The sequence below is a fragment of the Denticeps clupeoides genome, chromosome 5, assembly GCF_900700375.1.
Source record: "Denticeps clupeoides chromosome 5, fDenClu1.1, whole genome shotgun sequence".
Classification (NCBI taxonomy): domain Eukaryota; kingdom Metazoa; phylum Chordata; class Actinopteri; order Clupeiformes; family Denticipitidae; genus Denticeps; species Denticeps clupeoides.
In genome coordinates, this window is record NC_041711.1 from 1,495,767 (window position 1) to 1,509,937 (window position 14,171).

Sequence of the window (14,171 nt, forward strand, 5' to 3'; positions counted from 1 at the left end):
GGACCGATCCCGTCACCAAATCTCGCGAGATTTGTGTGGGATGTGGTGCGGGCTTCCGTTCTGTAGTGACTTTATAAACTGGTTACCTGCTGGTAAATGGCGTGAAGACAGCATGATTAGTCCTCATCTACCCTGCAGCAATTTTCCACGATGTGTAATGCTGCTGGACTTGTCCGCCGTGGTTTAAGGTTCCGGGTTGAATCAGGTTCTCCCGCTCGTTAACATGAGGTTGGCATGTGTGAACGTTCATGGCTCGACCGCAGGGCAGCGGCATGTCCTTCCAGACTTGGCCGCTAGTGGGCAGGGCGGCACCATTTTTATTCAGGCCGTTCATTCATAAGCAGAGCAGAGTCTTCAAACGATTCTACCGCGTACAAAATGTTCAGGTGGGATCGCAACTACATCGTTTATCACTGCAGCGCAGTGTGGACGTGCATTTGTGTTGTTTTTCTATGCAAATCATTTTAATGACAATGAGTTGGAGTTGGAAAGGCTGGGTTTAAGGCTGCAGGCCGGATCAGGTGGGGTTTCAGCCGATAGTGTGGAGATCCGCAGTTTGCGTCTTTCCTGCATCTCCCCGCCGATCTATTAAAAACCATGACGCAGAAAAATTATTTAAAAAAAAGTACTAAACAAAGCATTGAAGGCGGAAACAGCATTTTAAATTCTAAATCAAAATACGACCACATATTATTTACACATGGTAGTATTTCTCCGCCTTCCTTGCGCGTTATATGATTACGCGATCTGCACTGCGCGGTGTGACATCTGTAATGGATGTCAGCGCCGCTGCGGAAATGCCGTCTGAGCGGCTGGTGACGTCAGAGTGGGACGCGCCCGGCCTCGCTTCGAGGTTGCCACGTCCGCTTATTAGAAGACAAATGTAGGTTGACGGAAAAAAACAAAGGACCCCAAGCGACGCGGTGGTCCGCACACTTTTCACAATGGCTAGCACTTTAGAAAGTATGACATATATGGCTATCAAAGCACAGTAAGTATGTTAATTTATCTGCATTAAGAGTGAACAAATACTCCTTAAATTTTAGTGATCATGGCCACATTTTACGATGCTTACCCCAGAGATACAAGGGCCTAGGTACATTTGTACTCATCACTCATTAAATGAGGAACATTTAGATTTTCTACATTATTTCCTTGTCTTGGGCTTCTTTTGAAGAGCCAAGTAGTTAATTTCGCATTGTTTCTACTGACCTAATTGCGCGTGACTTTCGTCAGATCTGGCAACCCTGCGGACCGCGCATGCGCAGTGGCGGCTTCGAGGCGGAGCGCTATCGCGCTGAGAGCCGCAGTTCGGAGCGTCTGCGCACCTCGGGGCCGACGGAGCTCGACTCAGCCGCTCCACAATCCGGACCATCCGCGCTCCATCCCGGAGAGAATTCCGTTTTCGGGGAGCGGAGCGAGGGGTAGGTTTCAAGGCGGGGCGGAAGCGGGGGACCGTCGGCGCCCGTGGCGCGTAGCTCCGCGGGCCGCGTGGAGCCGCGCAGCGCCGTTTAACGGACACGGAAGACCGCATCCGCGCTCCGGCGAGCGGCCTGCAGACGTCTCGAGTCTCCGGACCCCGCCGGCCCTCTCCGCCGCCCCGTCTCACTAATCCCGCACCGACCGGCTCCCCGGTCACTTTTACTCCGCGTTTACTCCACGTTTACTCGGGGCGTGGAGGGCTCCGCTCATGCCTCCGGACGTCGTATAAGGGGGGGACCGTGTGTGTGTGACCTGCTGTAAACCGTGTCGTCTTCGCGCCGCGGGATTCCGTCGCCTTCCCGTCATGCACCGCGCACCCATCTGACGTTTATTTTCCTCAACTGGAACCCGGTCACTGCTGTCAGAACCTGTTTTTATGAAGCATTTTATGGAGGTGACCTGGTTGTATCAGTGATTTTCCCCTGAACCTCACGAAGCACTTAACATCGGAGTTGTGCTGCTGTCCGACCCCATGTATCAGGCGAGAAGATGCTGGCCACGCCCTCGGGGCGGAGCCCGCTCGCCAGTGGGAGGAGCCATCGTTAATTATCTGGTCTGCTTCCCTGGACGGTCGGTGTGTGTGTTTGTAGTGACGTGCTGATGAAGACGGGAACCGATGTGCCGGTTCCAGATGTTCGGTCGTGCGCCGCGACCTGGACCCATCGGCAGGCCGGAGAGCCGCTTTTCGCCTCTGACGTGCTGCTGCTGCTGCGGCGGCGACAGGCAGAACGCAGGAACTGGGGCGAGGAATGGAACCTGATCTGAGAGCAGCGTTTCTACGATGAATTAATTTGATATCGAATGGCCGGACCTCCGTACTCTGTATTCTGTACTCTGCACATGGCGGCTGAAGTGTTGCTTTTGGCCCCGATTGCGGTGACCCTTGACCCACGTTCACCATGTGTTTAGGTTTGGGGGGGGGGGTGTTTGTTTTAATTGCCGGTGTCTGATGGTCCTTGTCTTTCCCAGGTAGGACGCGGCCGCCATGGGTCTCCGGTCAGCAGCGGGCGTGCTGAAGTGAGCCGGACTCGCTCTGCGCTCTTGACTCCTCCCCCTTCCTGCCTCTGGGCTGGACGCCGCCATGGCGGGTTTCAAACGTGGCTACGACGGCAAGATCGCCGGACTCTATGACCTGGACAAGACCCTGGGGCGGGGCCACTTTGCGGTGGTGAAGCTGGCGCGCCACGTGTTCACCGGCGAGAAGGTGGCGGTGAAGGTCATCGACAAGACCAAGCTGGACTCGGTGGCCACGGGGCACCTGTTCCAGGAGGTGCGCTGCATGAAGCTGGTGCAGCACCCCAACATCGTTCGTCTGTACGAGGTCATCGACACGCAGACCAAGCTGTACCTCATCCTGGAGCTCGGCGACGGCGGCGACATGTTCGACTACATCATGAAGCACGAGGAGGGCCTGAACGAGGACCTGGCCAAGAAGTACTTCGCCCAGATCGTCCACGCCATCTCCTACTGCCACCGGCTCCACGTCGTGCACCGGGACCTCAAGCCGGAGAACGTGGTCTTCTTCGAGAAGCAGGGCCTGGTCAAGCTCACCGACTTCGGCTTCAGCAACAAGTTCCAGCCGGGCAAGAAGCTGACCACCAGCTGCGGCTCCCTGGCCTACTCCGCCCCGGAGATCCTGCTGGGCGACGAGTACGACGCGCCGGCCGTAGGTAAGGAAGCGGTGCCGCTGAGGTGCCCTTGATGAAGGTCCCGGGCGCCTGCTCACCAAGGGTGACGGTGCGTGAACAGCAGGGAGTTTGGTGCTTCTGGGCGTGGTCGTGCAGGTAGGCCAGGAGTTCCGTACACGTCGGTGTATAAAGGGTGAAATGGCATTTATTTTACCAGACGCCCTTATCCAGAGGGACTTACAGTCAGTAGTGACAGGGACAGTCCCCCCCTGGAGACACTCAGGGTTAAGTGTCTTGCTCAGGGACACGATGGTAGTAAGTGTTACGTAGGCGAGTGTGTTACTCCACTAGGCCACTACCACGTGTTTTTAGCTATGCACGGTGTACATATAACGCAGTGCGTATAAAAAAAACCTACAGTTTAACAGTTTCGTAGACCGACAGTCTCACTTCAAACAATATTTCACCCGCCGTGAATAATAATCATGGAGAATTTCTGAAATATGAGCGAGGTTGTGCTGAGCAGCTTGAAAGATGTTCAGGGAACATTCAGCATCCATTTTAAGGGTCGCCTATTTCCTCATATCCTGTAGGACAATCCTGTAAATGTCTGTAAACAGGAATAAATGTGCAGGTGAAAGTCCTTATTTCAATCTCAGCCATATTTCACAATGAAAAGGGGCGGGGCTTTGGGTGACCTCACATTTTGAGCAGTGAAGCGTCAGACGTCGTTCACCCATTATTATTATTACGTTAAATCTCGAGCTTGAAAAAAAAAAAATTATTTTGGCTCCTAACCAGCCGCAGGAAGTTAACGAAATTCAAGATTTAGGTCTTTGCTCCATTCTTTTATGTAAGGAACCTATTCCATCAATCATTTTACCTCTGTTACCCGTAAAGCATCATCTCGCAAATATTTGCGTGTGGGTACGGCGAGGGGCGTGAAGGGTGTGTCACCGCGGGCGTGTTCACGCTCGCCTCCGAGCCGCAGGACGCGGTTGTAGATGTAGAACGAAGCTCTGAATGCTGTGCTGAGACGTGGGGTGGTGATGGTGGTGGAGGTGATGAAGATGATGGCCACTGCTTTAACTGATCAAATAATCGGTGGAATTTCCCGCCCCTCCACTGAAACGTTACCTGGACCGTCATGGATTCCAGACGTGCGAAGCTCTGCGGTTGCGCTGTGATTGGACGTGAAAATGAGCACAAATGTCGTTTTTTTTTTTAGTTCCTTCACGCAAGACTCTGAAGAACCAGCGGGCTCGTTTTTATTTTCTCTTGAAAAACGTCGCCGCGACTTCCTGTCTGCGCCAGACATTGTGGTTGGTGAATGGTGTTGGTCTCCTCCTGGCCCCGCCCCGCCCCTCCTGGCCCCGCCCCTCTCCTCCTCATTCGCATTTATAGCTACAGACGGTGAAACGGCGTGCTGGGAGGACCTCGTTGTGGGACCGGAATTCTGCACCACGGCTCGAATCTTCAACATTTTTTCTCCTACAGGGAATGTTGAAGGCTGAATTTGGGAAAGAGACTTCGCGTACGGTATTAATGTCAAGAGACCTTTAATTGCTGAACAGGAAACAGATCCGTAGACTTAATTCAGTTGTGCAGGATGATTAAAATACTCGTATTTAGCAAAACAGGCTTTTATGACCTCGCTTGGGTATCTGTGTTTAATTCATAATGGAGGGTGTGTGTGTGTGTGTGTGTGTGTGTGTGAATGATATTTCCAGGCTGGCGAATGGTGGAACGGTTAAGCCGATCTTTGTTTGTGTGGCGCGTGGCGCCGGCAACTCGTGTCCGCCGGACTTTATTGACACCGTCAGCGTGATCAAACACAGACGGCTCCGATGGTGCCGGGACCCGCCCCCCGGCCTGGTTTATTTCAAACCGCTGATCGACTCCACAATATTTGCCTGCGAAGGACTTCATGTTCTGTAGCGCTGGTTTAAAAAAATATATATTTTTTTTTAAAAAATTCTGAATTGAGAAGTGACCTGCCAACGAGCCACCAACAAAACCAACCCTGGTGTCGCCTCTGTTCCGTTCAGACAGGCCTGAGCCACAGACGTTCTAAACGGAGAGAACGCGCCGTAAGCCACACGTGTATTACTTCTGATGAGCTGTTTATAGCGGATTGTTTTCCCGCCGCCGGGCTTCCGTGAGGGCCGGGACCGGACGCGTTCTCGGAACGCCGTGCGTTGGTCGCGCGTGGAAAACGCGGGCCTGTTCTCCGAGCTGGAAGGTGCGGAATTTCAGATCCGTTGAATGTAGACCGGTCACCCGAGGAGGCGGGGCCTGCCGTTGCCCATTCTCGTACCACGTGTGCATGTGTAACCTGTCGACTTTGACTGGAATGTTTTTCATGCTTCAGGTGTGTGAGCCACAGAATCTCACCTGTCTGGTCACGACCTGCCACCGGAGAATGGGGGCGGGGCCGGGCGAGTGTCGGCTTACGGCGCGTTCTCTCCGTTTAGAACGTCTGTGGCTCAGGCCTGTCTGAACGGAACAGAGGCGACACCAGGGTTGCTTTTGTTGGTGAAATTTCAAACTCTATACTGATAGTAAAGATGGTATATTCTATACTCTCCGGGCGGAGTTAAAACAAACCCAGGAACTTTTTAATAAATAAATCAAAAATATTTTTAGTAAATTCAGAATACCACAAAAAAAAAACCCAAAAAAACATATTAAATAGAAAAAGGCCAATAATTATTGTAAAATAAGTGTAAAAATGTAACTTTGTGAGAAGATTTAACATTAATACAAGTTCCTCTAGTCCGTCTATGGTTCTGCGGTAGCTAGAAATGGCGATAGGTGTAAAGAATTTTGTTCGTTCCGCTTCACCGTTCAGAAAGCGGCAGCTCAGACGGTCGGATCTGGAATTGGTCCCCTTATGATGTCATAAGGGAAAAGATGAACTCCTGTTTCTCCTGCTTTGTCCTGCCAGAGAATTTCCGGCCCCTCCTCTAAAACATTATCTGCATCGACCATCATGGCTTCCAAACGTGTGAAGCAGTGCAGTTGCACGCAACATTTTCTTGACGTCAATTTCTGTCGATCTCGATAAAAATTAAATAGCGACAAGCGAACGCAGCTACAAAGCGCAGCAAAAACACGTCTGGCATGCAGAATCGTCCACACCTGCATCGCGATGCATCATCCCGAGCTGTCCTGTCAGTTTAAATGCATCACTACATAGGGTGGTAGTAGCCTAGCAGGTAACACACTCGCCTATGGACCAGAAGACCCAGGTCCAAATCCCAATTACTACCATCATGTCCCTGAGCAAGACACTTTACCCTGAGTGTCTCCAGGTGGGGGACTGTCCCTGTAACTACTGATTTTAAGGCGCTCTGGATAAGGGCGTCTGGTAAATGTAAGGCGACGAAGGAGTTTCTCCCGCCTCATGGTTCAGGAGAATGTGGAATTCCACAGAATGAAGTGCAAATTGGGGTTCTGCGTCTGTTGTTTTCCGACAGTTCCGAAATGTCCACGTGTAAAATCTTCTGGGTGAGGAGGGAGATGATTGGTGCTGAGCAGGAACAGTCCATGGAGTTGCGTTAGTCGTCGTTTCGCTGGCCCGCAGGCTGTGTGCAGATACGTGCCGAGACGGCGCAGGATGAAGGACCTCACGAAGCTCATCCCCGAATGGCCGCTGCAGCAGTGCGCGTTCACACCGTATCAGCAGAACGCTGGGGGTGGGCGGGGCCTCTCTTTCAAAGTGTGATGGACGGGCGATCCTCAGTCCCGGGCAGCTGTTGCTATAGCAACGCGCATGTCTGTGCCAGGTGTTTGTCGGTCGCGTCTGTCCTGTCTAGGTGCGATGATGAGGATGATGAAGAACGGTCTGTCTAGACGTCGGCCGCAGCTGCTCTGCCGCCAGCCTCGGGCGCGTGGAGCATTGTGGGTAATCTGGCCGTCCGGAGTTCAGCTTCTGCTGCTTTCGTCCACGTGGACTTAGTGGAAGGTGTTTGTGATGATGCTTTATGAACGGGCCGCGGTTATTTTCAGTGGGATTTGAACCCGTGACCCCTTATTTTACGAGGCCGCTTTTTGTGGATCTCGGTATTAAAACGAGGAAAACTGGACCTGGAACTGTTGTCGGAAAAGCCGCTTTGTTCTCCGTATGAGTGAACGTGATCCACATCCAGCGGTGGAATCTCCAGGACTCGTTTCAGGCGTACTCCACGTGGTCCTGGGACAACTTTGAAATGAAGCGTGGCGTCTGTCCCTCGGGTATCGGTATCAGGAAGCAGTGGACACGGTGAGTCTGAATTTGACGCGGCCGCTGCTCCGCTGGACGTGTTTTAATTCGCTCGCCCATGGTACAACCGGCCCGCCGCAGTGCTGACCTTCTTCGCTCTGCTGTGCACCAGCAGTTTTAGAACCCCGGTTCCTGATCCAGGCCAAGTCCTTTCCTCCACGGAAACGAGGGAATTCCCACGCGAGCCGATGGCCTGATTGAAATCTTATTCATTATCATCTTCAGTTTAATTACAGCATAATGACTGTAGAGCAGCGCTGCCGGAGGGCATGGGCGGGAACTTTGTTCGCCGTTGATCCCAATGACCCCTGACCCCCACCTTCGTTCTTGTCTTGCAGATATCTGGAGTCTGGGGGTGATCCTCTTCATGCTGGTCTGCGGCCAGCCGCCATTCCAGGAAGCCAACGACAGCGAGACCCTCACCATGATCATGGATTGCAAGTACAGCGTGCCCGCCCACGTCTCCGGCGACTGCAAGCGGTGAGGTGGCTCAGCTTCTCACTTTCCCAAACGCAAGGTCACCTTACATACAAAAGTTCATGGAGATAGGAGATTACTGCTCCGGGAGAAGACCTGAGAGAGTGAGATGATGAAATGAAACCCTGGAGAGACCAAAGGTGTCTTTCAAAGTTCAGTGATTGATCTAATGAAACAGGAGCAGGTACCATCAGAAGATGGATGGTGATGTATCTGAGCAACCATGAGACATGTCTGCTGATTGGCTGCACTGTTTAACGTAGGTAGATCTTTGCAAGTGTTCAGGTGCACCAGCAGATTTTCGGAATGCTTTTGCACTGCATCAGTTCTGTTCCGGTCGTGTGGAGAGAAGAAGGATGGAGAACCGGTTATGTCTGACCTCCCACTCGGTTTTCCGTGGAACGACCTCAGCGCCGTTTATCGTGAAGAGACTATTTGAATACAGATTTTGCTTCCATGTGCCATACAGGACACACCCACCCATTCAAAATGAGTCTGAAGAACCTGAACAGAGCCGGTTCTTCTCACGGTGTCGTTGCACAGGGAGATAAACGTGGTGTAAAATCGCGACCGCCTCACCTGGGCGGAACCTGCCGGTGCCGGTGGAGGCCGCTGGGCCGCTCTCGGTTTGGCGCGGCGTTCTCCCCGCGTAAATTTATCTCTGAACCGCAGCCAGGAGCGCTTCGTTATTTTCAGCGCCTGAACATCACGCCCCTTTTCTGGCCAAACGTTCCCTCACCGCTCCTCTACGCCAGCCGACCGGGAGAAACGGGAACGCTGATCGCGTTCACTGGAGCTCTGGTGGTTCTAATCTTCAGGTTCTTACATTTCCGGAGCGACTTGCAACCAGTAGGTACAGGGACAGTCCCCCACTGGAGACACTCAGGGTTACGTGTCCTGCTCAGGGACACGATGGTAGTAAGTGGGGTTTGAACCTGGGTCTTCTGGTTCACAGGCGAGTGTGTTACCCACTAGGCTACTACCAGTCTAGTGGGTTCTTCATGGACTGGAACAATGGATCCTTATTCACTTAAAAATAATTACAATAACACTAAAACCGCTGCCGCTCGTACCTATAACTATAATAATGGTCTGGTGCCAGTCGTCTTTACCGATAATCTGCCGTATCAGCCCAACGTTTCTGGACCTGACAGCTGCTGCGCTACCTGGTTCATCAGAATTCTGCCTTTCACCCCCGCGAATTTAGTTCCCCACTTCGAACCCCATCTTTGTGCTTTTAATAAATATGGTAATGCTGAAGATTGTGCGCGGGAGGAGCTCTTTCTTCTGGCCTCGTCTTCCTCGCCGCGCGATCACCGCCGCATGCGTCTTCTACCCGCCTGACTGAGCGACTGGGAACGGTTTCCACGTCTCCAGCCCATGTTGACTGCAGATGTGTGAACCTTCACTGGTCTCGCGATTTATCGAATCAGATACGTCGGTGAGATGCGAGTTACGGCTGTCTGAACCAGCCGTTTTTCTGCCGTTCGTGCCGTTCTTCCAACCCCAAGGAGCGCTAATGTGGACTACAGAGAAACTCCAATTGGATGCGGCTACATCGCGCAGCAAAACCACGTACGCCGTTCGTTTTGGAAAATTGCGATGCATCGATAAGGGGGCAGTGGTGGCCTAGCGGTTAAGGAAGCGGCCCCGTAGTCAGAAGGTTGCCGGTTCGAATCCCGATCCGCCAAGGTGCCACTGAGCAAAGTACCGTCCCCACACACTGCTCCCCGGGCGCCTGTCATGGCTGCCCACTGCTCACTCAGGGTGACGGTTAAATGCCGAGGACAAATTTCACTGTGTGCACCGTGTGCTGTGCTGCTGTGTATCACATGCGACAAACACTTCACTTTTACTTTTTATACTTTATTATGAGCTTAACACCCCTAGACTGGCACGGCGGTGGCATGTATGAAAAGCCCGTCTTGTCTTATCAGCGTTTTCTGATCATGTGCCTGTTGATCCCGTTAAGATGATTCCAGAACCTTTATGAACGAAGGAGGCTCGTTGGTCTCATTTTCAACCTGTTCTGTTCTCCCGCAGCTTGATCGACCGTATGCTGCAGAGGGACCCGAAACACCGCGCCTCTCTGGAGGAGATCGAGAACCACGCGTGGCTGCAGGGTGTCGACCCGTCGCCTGCCACCAAGTACAGCACCCCACTGGTGTCCCACAAGAACCTGTCCGAGGAGGAACACAACAACATCATCCAGCGCATGGTGCTGGGGGACATAGCGGACCGAGAGACCATCATCGAGTAAGACGCCCGTCTCTGTGTCACGTCCAGGTCCGAAGTGATTTGGAATGTCTGGTGGGTGTGGCCGACTTGTGACCTTTCTCCTTCTCAGAGCTTTGGAGACCAACAAGTACAATCACATCAGCGCCACCTACTTCCTGCTGGCAGAGAGGATCCTGAGAGAAAAGCAGGAGAAGGAGGTTCAGCCACGGTCATCCAGCCCAAGTAACATCAGATCTCACTTTAGGTACGAAAACATACACACACTCCACAACTGTCTTGGGAGTCGGCTAGTCATCGTCTATTATTGATTAATCATAGACTAGTCGTGAGGGCTGGATGATGCAGCGAAGTCGCCATAGAAAACAATGGGTTTCGGGTCTCGTCTGAAAACGTTTGTAGTGTTTAAGCCACACCCACAGTTCATATTTCAATATACAGTTTTTAGTACACATAGTGAATAATAGCAAATTAAATCATGATTTGATTCTTTCTTAATTACTCAGCCCTACTTCACGTGTTACAAATTGCATCATTTGCATAATTATCTATTTAACCACCAGCTTTTACATTTAGCATAAGGTTATTTAAATTATGTGCCAATTAATAAAGACAAGAAAGATACTGCACCCAAAAAAATATATAATTTTTGCCTAGGACGTGCACATTAGCGGCAGGAATCAATCACAGTTTATTCATGCTAAGGAGAAATCGGCGTTTCAACTTGGCCTCAGGTCCACCTTGCTGTCTTCGGGGAGCAGATATTCCCAGCTAGGAACATTTATAGAATATCAAATTAGTTTCATTCATTCTTTCTAATTAGCGATTACATTTACTTTACTGGGCCCTGTGGCCTAAAAATTAAATCTCCGATGTACAAAAAAATCATACGTGGTTCAGATATATTTCAGAAAAAAAAAAAAGTATTTTTCGTTTTATTGGCAAGGATTTTGTTCCGATTAATTGTCATTTCCTCCTGGACCGTATGCGCACGGTGTTCCGGTTTGGCCGCTGTTTTTCGGCCGCTGGTTCTGGCTTCGGAACGATATGTCACCCCCTCAACAAAGTATTTCTGGTTCGTGTGCATGCTGTTGGATTATTAAACATTTTTAATGTTAAATGAAATTTTACATTTCTGGCATTTACCAGACGCCCTTATCCAGAGCGACTTACAGTCAGTAGTTACAGGGACTCAGGGTTAAGTGTCCTGCTCAGGGACACGATGGTAGTAAGTGGGGTTTGAACCCGGGTCTTCTGGTGTCCTCCCGTTACATGGGGACGTGTGTAGATCATGTTTAGCGGCTGAGCTGCCCCGGAATTTATTGGCCAGATCTACTTTACGAACGTACGACTACCTCCCGGTCTCCTGGATCTGGACGTAAACACGACTTCTGTGCTTCTGTCTCCGCCCCCCACAGGCAGTCGTGGCCGACCAAGATCGACATGCACCAGGACATCGAGGACAGCCTGGCCGCCTCGTCCATCTCGCACGCGGGGGGTCCCCAGTCTCCCGCCCGCAGCGCGGAGAACCTGCTGAACGGCCACCGCAACAAAGGCCTGATGGACCTGGCCCGGCGCGAGGACGGCGGCTTGGAGGGCCCGTCTTCCTGCTCCGCCCAAGGCGCTCTGGGCCCCGCCCCGCAGCCGAAGGCGGGCGGGCTCTCTGCCCCGCCCCCGCCGGCGTCTTCCCACGGCCAGCGCACCTGCCTGTTCCGGGTGGAGGAGGACGAGGAGGAGGAGGAAGAGCAGGACCCCTCGCCGCCGGCCGCCCAGGTGGTGCTGCGGCGGAAGCCGCCCTCCATCACCAACCGGCTGACGTCGCGGAAGAGCGCGCCGGTGCTCAACCAGATCTTCGAGGAGGAGGGCGAGTCGGACGACGACTTCGCCATGGACGAGGGTCTCCCGCCCAAGCTGAGTCGCCTGAAGATGAACATGGCGTCGCCGGGCACGGCGCAGAAGCGCTACCACCGCCGCAAGAGCCAGGGCCGCGGCTCCAGCTGCTCCAGCTCGGAGACCAGCGACGACGACTCCGAGAGCCACCGGCGCCGCCTGGACAAGGACGCGGGCTTCACGTACGGCTGGAACCGGCGCGACAGCAGCGAGGGGCCGCCCGGCAACCCCGGGGGGAACGGCGGCAGCGGCGGCGGTGGCGGCGGGGCCCAGGCCAAGCCGCCCGACGACGCCAGCTCGGGGCCGGACAGGGGCGGCCCCGCGGGCGAGGGGGGCGGGGCCGGAGGTGGTGGCGGAGGCGGGGGCGGCAGGGGACAGGGCAGCCCCTCCAGCTGCTCCACCCGGCCCCCCTCCGGCTCGTCCCGCGGCGCCGGGAACCTGGTGGAGAGCCTGAAACTGATGGGGCTGTGCCTCAGCTCGCGGCTGCAGCAGCACGCCGGAGGCCCCGCCTCCCGCTTCATCATAGACCCTCAGGGGCTGGCCAGCGTCCGGGTGCAGGAGAAGTCCTCCTGGAAGATGTGCGTGGGCGCCTCGGACCGGTCGGCGCCGGGCGTGGTGGGGCTGCAGATGCCGTCGTCGGTGCTGGAGGAGCTGGGCCTCGCCAAGGAGAAGCAGCTGAACGTGAAGAACGGCGTCCTCCAGCTACCTCTGTGTGAAAAGACCATCTCGGTCAACATCCAGAGGAGCCCCCGGCCGGGCCTGCTCTGCGCCGCGGCCCCGCCCAGCTGCTGCCAGGTCATCTGAGCCCGCGGCCCCCCAGTGCCGCATCTGTAGCATAACACCGTCCGTCCAGTCCCTGAACACCTGCTCCTCCCGCATCGTCTTACTTTACTTCACCTCCAGATCCTGGCCGGTTCCTCGCCGGGACGTAAAAAAAATTCAGAATGGGGACGGTCCAAAAACGCGCAGTAAGCACTTCGAATACGTCGGTCACAGACGAGGAGGGACGGGAAGGACGTTTGAGTCTTAAAGCAGGCCGCTCTGCTGCGAGTTTTATTAACCGCTCTGGTGCCGGAGACTCGGATTCATTGTTGCACCCAGACAATCATTTTATTGTTTATTTCAATTAAAGTTTGGTTTTTAAAACGGAAGAATTTTTGATGATAATAAGCATTAGAGTTCCGTCTGTGCTTTGGTGGAAACCAAAATTTCAGTAGTTTATAAACGAAACTCTAGCCACACCCATTCAGGCCACACCCCTCTTGCATTACGTCCCGTCCGGGTATTCAGGGACTGTTCACTGGACAGGAACCCCCCGATAACGATCCGCCGATCCATCGAGGCCGGTACCCCTGAGAAGAATGCGGGCATTCTGGGTTCAGACAGGTCAGGCGGCAGCAGCCCTCGCGGTTCTGTTACCGTACTGGCTTTGTGAAGGGCGTGTCTTGGGGGAGGGGCATCAGTGCGAATGTTTTAAAGTTTATTTTTAAAAAGACTGCGGTTTTTAAAAAGATGGTGGCGGTAGACCCGACGTTGGCTCCTCTGGGGCGGAGCAGAGGCTGGCCACGCCTTCAGAAGGCGTGGCCGCGCCTCGGGGGCGAGGAAATACTGAATCTATTTTAAGGGCATTGGCAATAAGCTATAAGTTGCAGCTACCTGTAAATAAACATATTTTTCTTTTTATATTTCGAATGAGAGATTTTTCTTTTCCGCTTTTATTTTCTCACTGGTCTGTAAATATCGGTGTACATACGGTGCTCCGGACGCGGGACCGCGGACCCCCCGTTAATTTTTTCTGTTTGTTCCTCTGCCGGTCATGACGTGCATGTGTTGTTTCGTTCGACATCGCCGGTCCACACACGGCGCGTGGCGTGCCGCCGGACCAGACCGCGCCCTCCCGGCAGGGACGTGTAAATGTCATGTTGTTGAAACGTTGCAGGTAGATGGATAATGTCTGAAATTAAATGTTGACGTGGAAAACCAGACCTCCTGGCTGTGGTGTGTTTTGACTGGTGTGTGTGTGTGTGTGTGTGTTCGTGTTCCAGATGTGGAAAATCGGAGCCCGTCTGGATCGCGCCCATGCGGCGCTGACAGCTGCACCGCCCTGATTTACGCCCCACTCACGGGGCACGATGTCTCAAGTAACCGAGCTCCTTGTAGACAAATGTCACCACCCCCCCCGTCCCCACTGCCCG

The 14,171-nt window shown here is 53.4% G+C and overlaps 1 protein-coding gene across 2 annotated transcripts; it reads left to right on the forward strand.

Annotated features, from left to right (window-relative positions):
- The first annotated feature begins 1,278 nt into the window (after positions 1–1,278).
- snrka (SNF related kinase a) lies at positions 1,279–13,961 on the forward strand. Of its 2 annotated transcripts, XM_028982105.1 has the most exons (6): positions 1,279–1,424; positions 2,452–3,152; positions 7,713–7,854; positions 9,895–10,107; positions 10,199–10,333; positions 11,505–13,961. In XM_028982105.1, exons 2-6 carry the CDS (start codon positions 2,564–2,566, stop codon positions 12,778–12,780), a joined length of 2,355 nt encoding a protein of 784 aa, XP_028837938.1. In that variant the 5' UTR covers positions 1,279–1,424; positions 2,452–2,563; the 3' UTR covers positions 12,781–13,961. The 2 variants fall into 2 exon arrangements, with proteins under 2 accessions (XP_028837938.1, XP_028837939.1); XM_028982106.1 differs by lacking the exons at positions 1,279–1,424; positions 2,452–3,152 and adding an exon at positions 4,511–4,644.
- The last annotated feature ends 210 nt before the right edge of the window (positions 13,962–14,171 follow it).